Here is a 10,861-nt window from a genome sequence, read left to right on the forward strand (position 1 = left end):
GCCAGCCTGGCCTGCTATGAAATACTGACTGGACACATAGAGTGCAGATCCCCTGGAAGGAGGAGAGACAGGGCCTTTAGCTGTCTGCCAGCTGGGCTCTTTCTACAGTGTTAGACTGAGATAAAGAAAAAAAAGGGGGGAAAAAAGGAAAGTGTCCCTTCCCTTTGTGTGTGTGTGTTCTAGCGCGTGTATGTGCGCGTGTGAGTTATAACAGGACAGTGTGTGATATACTGTATATTGTGACCCCTGCCTCCACTTCAGGTTGCAACTGCTCTCTCTCTCTCTCTCTCTCTCTCTCTCTCTCTCTCTCTCTCTCTCTCTCTCCTCTCTCCCTCTCTCTCTCTCTCTCTCTCTCTCTCTCTCTCTCTCTCTCTCTCTCTCTCTCTCTCTCTCTCTCTCTCTCTCCCTCCCTCCCTCCCTCCCTCCCTCCCTCCCTCCCTCTCTCCCCTCTCTCTCTCTCTCTCTCTCTCTCTCTCTCCAGTGTGTTTGTGTATGAATAACAGTGTGTGCTATTTCCACAGATCAATGGACAGGATGTGCAGGACAGAGAGGAGGCTGTGGCTGTGCTCTCCAGTGAAGACACAAGGAACATCGTACTGCTGGTCGCCAGGCCCGAGTTACAGGTGAGCTTACCACCACTGATGAAGTTGAAGGAATTGATTTCAGGTTATTTATTTGTTTACTCCAGTCCTAATAGTTTACTAATCTGGAGAGATGTATTGTCAACTATTCCTTTAACGGTAAGCACAGGTCTATACTGTAGGTCCGTAGGATCAATACACCAGTCATTAAGAGGACTTTTTATTCATGACATCCCGAGTTATAACATACGTGACACCCAAAACACAGCCCCAAGGCTGCACATAATACCACTTACGTTTCTTAGATGAAACATTACACGTCCCTGTATAAACACCACCGCACATCATGTGTATTTTTTTTATATAGTGCCGGCCGCTGTAATTGACTTCCAACAGTACGCCATAAAAACTAATGGCATGCTAATATGCAGTGAGTTCAGGCCCAAGGCCATGGCGAACGGTGTGTGTGCGTGCGCGTGCACGTGCGTAGGGCTGTGGCGGCCGTGAAGTTTTTTGTCAGCTGGTAACTGTCAACCAAATATCTCCAGGTCTCACAGTAATTGACCGTTAATTAACATAAACTTGTTCGGCATCTCTGGGCTTCCTCGCACAGCCCACAAGCCACTGATGCAGACCTTTGAAACATCTACATTTAAAAAAAAGTCGTATAAATCTATTTAATATAGCCCACACCGTCACAATAAATCCGTTATTTGATTTGATTTGATTTCTAATGCATTCTAAGGCAGCATGATGTGACTCAAATGGCGATTTGAAAAAAAGTAGCATGAAAGGCATGCGCTCTGCTCTGTTTCTTATGCAGGCCGCACATGCTTCATTAGTCGGTCATTCACAATTTGACAAGCACTTGATAATATTCTCACCCATCAGACTATTCCCAATTTCATTTGGGCTTTACATGTAGCCTACTAATATACTGTATGTGTATAATGCTTTTTTATAAAAAAAAAAAGTGTTATCGGTAGCCTGCCCTCAAATAGCGAATGGATGAAAGCCCTTCCTGTGCCAGGTAGGCTACACCAGTTGTAAAGTAGATTAATGTGCTTATTTTTTTTAAATTTAAGAATAACAGCACAAAAAAGCTGGGATCCTCTTTTAAAATACTGTAATGGCCAGTCAAAACCCTGTTGTCTCCAATGCGATTGCGCAATTGACTGGGCTCGTAAGAACACATGTGTCTCTAGGCTCTGCAGGCTATGGGCTCTCCAACCCTGTTCCAGGGATCCTAAGCCTATGGGTTAAGTTTAAAGTGATTTGGCCACTTTAGTTGTGCTACAAACCTTATCAAAACATATAGGCCTATGGGCTCGGCTACATGATGCTTGTGAATATGATTTTTTTTAAATCGCAAAACAATGCAAACCGCTGTTTTTTGACCGTAGACGGCACATGCTGGGCATCATTCACAAGTGATAAACCCATCCGACTAGTGCTTGGCTAGTGCTTTATTTTAAATACAGTGTAGTGATATTTGACGGTATTTTATGTTTTTGATTAATAAAAGTCATACAGTATGTATGCTATGAGTAGTTCATGACCCTAGGGTGGCAACACATAAATAAGTGATTTCAACAGGGCTTTCTACATTCTGACTGTTTTACACTGTTCAATCCAACTTCAAACAAAAATGATTTTCATCATTTTATACCATTTCTGTAGTTCCGGGAATTGTGTCATCATTTCCACACTGTGCCACGCAGGGCTGCATGATATGGGCAATATATTGAGGTCTAGTTCATTGGTGAACTGTTGCAATCATGGAAATATAATAATTATTATTATTCAGTAATTTAGTAATTTAGCAGACACTCAGCAGCGACTTATAGTAGTGAATATATACATACTTTTTTTCATACTGGTCCCCCTGTGGCAGTCAAATCCACAACCCTGGCATTGCAAGCGCAATGCTCTACCAACGGAGCTACACGGGACTATTCTAATTCTATAGTTGTAATATAGTGGGCAGCACCTTGAATGTTTATGACAATGAATGAAAAAGCCAGGGAAGAAAATATTGACAGGGTAGGAACCAAAGTGTTGGTCAATGTTTCCAGGGGACCCTAAATAGATGTTACATCCCATGTTGTTTTCTTACCTCGTGTATCTAGCCAGCTAGCAAAAATATTCATGTTTCGCCTATTTCTCTCTCATTTGAGATACCGTTGCACAAACCATATGCTTATCTAGGCCTACACCCGCACTGGTACCAGGCTATATTACAGGGGTTCCCAAACTTTTTTGTCCCACAAGCTCATTTTGATATCTGAAAACCCAAACCATGTGAAAAAAATGTTGGGATGTAATTAACAGCCAATGTTTATCTTTTAATTTGGGTCTATGGCAGTCATTGCAAATTAGTCTAACACAATGTATCTTCTCTAACCAACACTAATGAGATGGGTGCGCTTGATGCGTGTCGCGTCAGAGCTTCTCAAAGTCAGGGGGCATGGTGGGGCATGCGCACCTCATCTCTGCAGTCACATCGTACCGGGATCAATATTTGGTTTTAATGCAGACAAGATCACTGAATCCAGCTTCACACAGATATGAGCTGGCGAAGGGTATGATGAGTTTTATGGTGATTTCAAGACAACTGGGATGTCTGAAAAATACAAGGTCAAATCGTGACGTCAGTGATCGTCAGGTCAGACTTTTGGAGCTCTAGAAATTTGGAATTCCAAATCGGATGACAGTTCAAAATATTTTTCCTACAATGTGATTTTCTGGATTTTTTTCTAATTTTGACTGTCATAGTTGAAGTGTACCTATAATGAAAATTACAGGCCTCTCATCTTTTTAAGTGGGAGAACTTGCACAAATGGTGGCTGACTAAATACATTTTTGCCCCACTGTATATATGCAGTTGAAGTCAGAAGATTACATACACCTTGCCAAATACATTTAAACTCCGTTTTTCACAATTCCTGACATTTAATCAGAGTAAAAACTCCCTGTCTTGGGTCAGTTAGGATCACCACTTAATTTTAAGAATGTGAAATGTCAGAATAATAGTAGAGCGAATGATTTATTTCAGCTTTTATTTCTTTCATCATTCCCAGTGGGTCAGAAGTTTACAAACGCTCAATTAGTATTTGGTACCATTGCTTTTAAATTGTTTAACTTGGGTCAAACATTTTGGGTAGCCTCCCACAAACTTCCCATAATAAGTTGGGTGAATTTTTAGCCCATTCCTCGTGACAGAGCTGGTGTAACTGAGTCAGGTTTGTAGGATCCTTGCTCGCACACATTTTTTCAGTTCTGCCCACACATTTTCTGTAGGCTTGAGGTCAGGGCTTTGTGATGGCCACTCCAATACTATGACTTTGTTGTCCTTAAGCCATTTTGCCTCAACTTTGGAAGTATGCTTGGTGTCATTGTCCATTTGAAAGACCAATTTGCGATTAAGCTTTAACTTCCTGACTGATGTCTTGAGATGTTGCTTCAATATATCCCCATAATTTTCATACCTCATGATGCCATCTATTTTGTGAAGTGCACCAGTCCCTCCTGCAACAAAGCACCCCCACAACATGATGCTGCTACCCCCGTGCTTCACGGTTGGGATGGTGTTCTTCAGCTTGCAAGCCTCCCCCTTTTTCCTCCAAACATAACGATGGCCATTATGGCCAAACAATTATATTTTTGTTTCATCAGGACAGAGGACATTTCTCCAAAAAGTACAATCTTCGTCCCCATGTGCAGTTGCAAACCATAGTCTGGCTTTTTTTATGGCAGGTTTGGAGCAGTGGCTTCTTCCTTGCTGAGCAGCCTTTCAGGTTATGTCAATAAATAACTCGTTTTACTATGGCTATATATACTTTTGTACCTGTTTCCTCCAGCATCTTCCCAAGGTCCTTTGGTGTTGGGATTCTGGGATTGATTTGCACTTTTCACACCAAAGTACGTTCATCTCTAGGAGACAGAATGCATCTCCTTCCTGAGCGGTGTGGCGGCTGCGTGGTCCCATGGTGTTTATGCTTGCGTACTATTGTTTGTACTGATGAACGTGGTACCTTCAGGCTTTTGGAAATTGCTCCCAAGGATGAACCAGACTTGTGGAGGTCTACAATTTTTTTTCTGACGTCTTGGCTGATTTTCTTTTGATTTTCCCTTAATGTCAAGCAAAGAGGCACTGAGTTTGAAGGTAGGACTTGAAATACATCCACAGGTACACCTCCAATTGATTCAAATAATGTCAATTAGCCAGAAGCTTCTAAAGCCATGACATCATTTTCTGGAATTTTCCAAGCTGTTTAAAGGCGCAGTCAACTTAGTGTATGTAAACCTCTGACCCACTGGAATTGTGATTCACTGTATCACAATTCCAGTGGGTCAGAAGTTTACATACACTAAGTTGACTGTGCCTTTAAACAGCTTGGAAAATTCCAGAAAATATGAAAGATGAATGGAGCAAAGTACAGAAAGATCCTTGATGAAAACCAGCTCCAAAATTTAAAAAATCTGTTTTTGCTTTGACATTATGGGATATTGTGTGTAGATTGATGAGGGGAAATAGCAATTTAATCCATTTTAGAATAAGGCTGTAAAGTAACAAAATGAGGTTGAGGTTCTTGATGATCTTCTTGGCCTTCCTGCGACACCTGGTGCTGTATGTATCCCGGAGGGTAGGCAGTATGCTCCCAATGGTGCGTTCGGCCGAGCGTACCATCCTCTGTAGAGCCTTGCGGTCAGAGGTGGTGGCCTAATTTCTTCAGCCTTCCTGAGGTTGAAGAGTCGCTGTCGTTACTTCTTCACCATGTTGTCTGTGTCGTTTGCCCATTTCAGCTCCTTGGAGATGTGTACGCCGAGGAACCTGAATGTTTTTTTACCGTCTCCAGTGCCTACCTCCTCTTTGTAGGCCATCTCGTTGTTGTTGGTAATCACAACTACTATCGTGTCATCAGAGAACTTGATGATGGAGGTGGAACTGTGTGAGGTATACAGAGAGTACAGGAGGGGACTGAGGACGCACCCTTGTGGGGCCTTCATGTTGAGGATCAGTGTGGAGGAGGTAATGTTGCCTACCTTCACCACCTGGGGATGTCAGAATGATTAGAGGGACAATGGAGCGCTGAGTATCAGTATTGGCCGTTAGCAAGTTTGATAGGCTACTAATGACCATCAGCGGCATCAGAGCGCAGTTCTGGAAAAGACTAGTTACCGTGACTCAACGGTCACATAGCTCGTGACTGCCGATGTGGCGATAATTCGGTCATCATAACAGCCCTTATGAGTACTTATGAGTATGAGCCACTGAATACGGCAGATGAGCAATGAGACATAATGGACTCTACCTTCCCCTTTTGGTAATTAAATATGCCTCTCATAATACATCTAAAGTCTTGGCTGTGATATGGATCCCATTTGGTTTGAGTCAAGCAGACAAAGTGCTGATGAATGACATTGAGGAACCAGATCAGAGGTCAAGATCCTCTATTCATTGAAATATATTGACTTCATCTATATGTGTGGTCAAGCAGGGATATTTGATGGGGACATTGTTAATGATCTATCAACAGATTTATAATGCTTTCAGCTATAGCAACACAAAAACTCCATGACGTGTGTCTTATTGTGGATCTCGAATGGCCAGTTGGTGTAAGCCAGGGCTTCTCATATTCTGGTTTTAATCCTTCTCTCTCTTTTCTCTCCATCTGTATTTCACTCTCCCTTGCCCCCCCCCCAATCTCTCTCTTTCTATCTCTAGCTAGAGGAGGCGTGGTTAGATGATGAACACAGTGAGTTCCTGGAGCAGTTGAAGATGGAGATGTTGGAGGAGCAGCAGAGAGAAGAGATGGAGCTTGAGGCACTACATGAGGAACAGGAGCAGGTGAGACCCACAGGGACAGACCAAAGTGTTTATTCTCTCATTTTGTATACAGAGCTTTTACCTGAGGAACAAGTACGGTCCCACAACCCTAGGGTCAAACATAGGGTCAAACCAAAGAGTAGACCATGGAAACCAACAATCTCAGAGTGTATACTTAAGGCATAATGCTACTACATGACTATGTAAAGACTTGACTGAATGACAGTCATTACTGGTTATAAGAGAAAGGCTGTTGAAGCTTGAAATAATCAGTAACATTAGGTGGAGCGGATGATATTATACCAAACTGTGTATTGAGGTTCTTTCAAATCTGATGGCAATATCTAATAATATAGTTTGAAAGCTTTATTAATATGGAAGAGGGTGAGGAGCATTTTGAACCCCAAAGATTGGGGACCACAATTTAAAATCTTAGGTTCTGTTTTGAGATGAGCAAATATGTAAATGTGTAGAAAGGGAAGTTCAAAAGACTGCAAAGCATGGGGAAGAAACGACAATTCCCAGCGTAGCAGAGTAGTGATACAGAACTCCACAAGAATGGAGGGAATCCCAGTGGAGAACCCAAAGCACTGACTTTTTCAAAACTATTTCAGACTTTAGAAATTTCAGAAATTTCAAATAGTTATAAATATAATTTCCTTTGTTCTAAAATTCCCAGTTTCCACAAAGTTGTACACAAGAGACCTATGCACTACAAGTTGTTGTTTTTTTACAGATATTTGTTTACAGATACAGTAGTATGTTAATTTGATCACACTGTTGACAGATAGTTTTCCTGCAGTCAACTCTGGACCTCGAAGTCAGTTTCACTGCTTTTTTAAAAATCTAATCAAGGACCAATATAGACCTGGCACACCTGGTGTGTGCAATTAATTATCAGGTAGAACAGAAAACCAGCAGGCTTCGGACCTCGAAGGCCATAGGGTAAGAGTTGAATAGCCCTGATGTAGACCGTCTTTTAGCTTTTCCCTACTGAAAAACTTGTGAAATTCATTTTTCTTTCAGCCCAGAGGAACACAAGAGGATGACATCACTGCCACCTGTTCCTCCCTAACTCAGGACAAGGACAGTGAGCTGGGGATGTCTGACCACAATGCCCTTCTAACCCACATCCAGAGACGACTGTCCCAGTGCCTGAGGGATAGACAGGACACTGGGCATCATCGTCTGGACGAAGAAGAGGAGGAAGAGGAGGTGGAGGAGGGTGACCGCTTCCAGCAGCTCCTGGAGCTGAAGTGTCAGATCCGTAACAGTGGGGAGTACGACCTGTTCTACAGCAGACATAGCACCATCGAGTGTAGTCTGGGAGAGCCGGCTGGCGGCGTGCAGCATGAGCTCCGCATGCTCAACGAGGAGCTCTGCAGCATTGAGATTGAGTGCCAGAACATCATGCAGGCCCACAAGCTCCGCAAGGGACCGGGGGGGACCCAGAGAGACCAGGTGCAGCAGGTGTCAACCATAACCGGCCACCCCGTGCCCAAGGACCAAAGCTTCCTCCGAGGCAGCAGGGACTCGCCCAGCAGGGGCAAGCTGGCTGACATCAACAAGCGCCAAGAGAAACCGGAGAAGTCAGATAAGGACAGCTCGAGCGCCTACAACACGGCAGAGAGCTCGCGCAGCACGCCGCTGGCCATGGACCGATCCCCCGAGCACTCCCTCCAGAGGAGGATGGTCACCATCACCAACCAGAGGAACCTCCGCAGCAGCCTGGCAAGCCTTCATGCCACAGCCAGCCCCAGTCCTAGCCCCAGCCCAACACAACGGTCGCTCCACCGAACCCCCATCCCAGGCAAGGCCAGTAGCCCCGACCACAGCCCCAACCGCTACGAGTCGGACCAGACTGCCCCGGCAGACGATGAAAGGAGCGGGAACGGGAAGGTGAAGCCTCAGCATCCTCCCAGGGCTTCCCAGATCCCTTACCTCTCCCCGTCCCGTAGCTCCCAGTATAGGCAGCCCAACACCAACATCCCGGCACACTACCAGAGCTACATGCAGCTGATCCAGCAGCGCTCGGCCGTGGAGTACGCCCAGAGCCAGCTCAGCCTGCTCAGCGTGGTCAAGGAGCCCCAGTTGATCCCCGCCAGCGAGCCCAAGATGGAGTGGAAGGTCAAGATCCGTTCCGATGGCACGCGCTACATCACAAAGAGACCCATCAGGGACAAGATCCTGCGGGAACGCGCCCTCAAGATCAAGGAGGAGCGCAGCGGCGGGATGACCACGGACGACGACGCTATGTCCGAGATGAAGATGGGGCGGTACTGGAGTAAAGAGGAGAGGAAGCAGCATCTGGTCAGGGCTAAAGAACAGCGGAGGAGACGAGAGTTCATGCAGCGGAGCAGGCTGGAAAGCCTGAGGGAGAGTCCTCAGAGCAGCAGCGAAGGACGCAAGGAGGTCAGCATCATCGAACTGAGCCACAGGAAGATGATGAAGAAGCGCAACAAGAAGATCCTGGACAACTGGATGACCATTCAGGAACTGATGACTCACGGGGCCAAAGCCCCTGATGACCCCAGGGCCAAAGTACATAACGCCTTCCTGTCGGTCACCACTGTATAATATACAACAAACACAATCTACAGCAGTGTTTCTCAACCTTATTCATACCAGGGGCCAGCAAGCTATGGTTCTTACCTTTTTGGAAGGCAGCTTATATTAATAGGGACTAACATGAGAACTGACTAAAAAATGAGTTTCAGTTATTAAACATCTTAGGGACCGGTCGGCAACATCCCAGGGACTGTTCCTGGCCCTTAGACCAGAGGTTGAGAAATACTGATCTAGCTACAGTACCCCATGTGGTATAATATACTTGCCTCGTTCAATGTGGCATTTTTATGAGGACGATAGGAATATTTTCACAACTTTGTTACCCGAAAAAATAGCATTTTGTAAAGAATTTTAACCAATGTCAATTTTGTTTATATTTTTTTCATGTTTTTCATGATGTCACCCTCTTCCAGATCCAGAAGCACTTTTGTATGAGATTACTGTGCAATTATCTTTTTTAGTTGATCGTTTTCTTAGTTCATCCTGTGAAAAAGTTCAATTATTTTCATATTTCTGTTCTGTTATGCAGTGATTCCAACCCACGCAGATCAGGAGAATTGGACTCCCTCAGGGGGAGACATGTTGAATTGAATGTACAGTACGGAAATGTATTATAATCCTACTTCTTGCCGGTCTAGATTTGATGAACCAGCCATTAAATTTATCGTTCAGGACTTTCTACAAATGTCACAGATACATTCAGAACTTTCGGCCAATTCCACACGAGCACATACGACTTCAACTACAACCACTGATTTACCAAATATAATGATACATTCCTTCAAAACAAGATGGTTAAGTTGACATTTGATAACGATAACTTGGACTGAATGCATACAGCTTCTACCTGCATATTCTAAGGGAACAAATGTTGAGATAGACAGATAGATACATTAGCTAAGGACTGGACGACCTGACCTATACCGTTTACAGTATGGATCATCTAAGCTTTTAAAGCCAAGAATGTATCCCCATTCCAAAACAAAGAACCATTTGCAATTTCCTTTGCAATCATTTTAATTGCAAAGGATTATTTTATTCCAAGAGACTATGAAGACTAGCTGTGATATGTTGCAGCCAACAATTACTCTGCAGTGCATCAGAAGTTCTTCCAATGTAATACTGGTAAACCCTCTTTCATAAGATTTTGCATATTTATGTTTCCATAATCCTTTATTTTCCACACAGTAGGTATTGTACAATGTTAATGTTTCTCAACAAAGCCTTAAACAGTTGCCAATTAGATTCATGTAACTTTGTTGTGGCAAGAAATTCGTTATGAGCTGTCTATGGTTCTCTGTTGCAGCTCAAAATGGTTCAAACTTGAAGCTCAGGCTTCACTTCATGTTTTTAACAACGCCGGCTCATTTCAGAGCCCACACACACTCTGTATGCTTGTACTTACTAGTTATGGATTGGATGATTGCCAGTGAGCAGGACTCATAACTTGGCAGTACATTTTCCAATTGTGAAATCAGGTTTTGCATATGTATAACTGCATACTTTTCAGTCTGGTTCTGTGTACAGTAGAATACATACCTGTTTCAAACAGCTCATTTTCAGTTTAAATATTGTAAATGTGAACTTTGAAACCAACTCCTGTATTTGTTTCAAGTCAATGTCAATGGTCTTATTTCAAGTAATATGTAGTTGGCACATTTGTAGCCAGGTAAACGTGTGGTATAATTGTGATCATTGAAAAATGACATGAGAATAAATGATAGTTTTTTTTCTTTCTTTATGGAATGTTTGCAGTAATGCTTTGACTGTCCTTCAGTCTGGTTTTTTATTCACAACACATCACAGTGCTTGGAAGCCAATTATGTGTGAAATGACTGTTAAAGTATAGGGTTTCAAACAGCAACAGTATATGTGATTGAGC

At 43.5% G+C, this 10,861-nt stretch overlaps 1 protein-coding gene across 1 annotated transcript in view; it reads left to right on the top strand.

The window, feature by feature from the left end:
* The window catches only part of LOC135524088 (PDZ domain-containing RING finger protein 4-like), a 106,893-nt gene extending 97,814 nt beyond the window's left edge, over positions 1-9,079 (top strand). Inside the window, exons 6-9 of the mRNA XM_064951290.1 lie at positions 522-623; positions 6,310-6,432; positions 7,438-8,195; positions 8,247-9,079. Of these exons, the coding sequence (XP_064807362.1) occupies positions 522-623; positions 6,310-6,432; positions 7,438-8,195; positions 8,247-8,988 (1,725 nt within the window). The 3' untranslated portion in view covers positions 8,989-9,079. The remainder of the gene's footprint in view (positions 1-521; positions 624-6,309; positions 6,433-7,437; positions 8,196-8,246) is intronic.
* Positions 9,080-10,861: the final 1,782 nt, after the last annotated feature.

Source organism: Oncorhynchus masou, chromosome 31 (assembly GCF_036934945.1).
Source record: "Oncorhynchus masou masou isolate Uvic2021 chromosome 31, UVic_Omas_1.1, whole genome shotgun sequence".
Taxonomy (NCBI): Eukaryota; Metazoa; Chordata; class Actinopteri; order Salmoniformes; family Salmonidae; genus Oncorhynchus; species Oncorhynchus masou.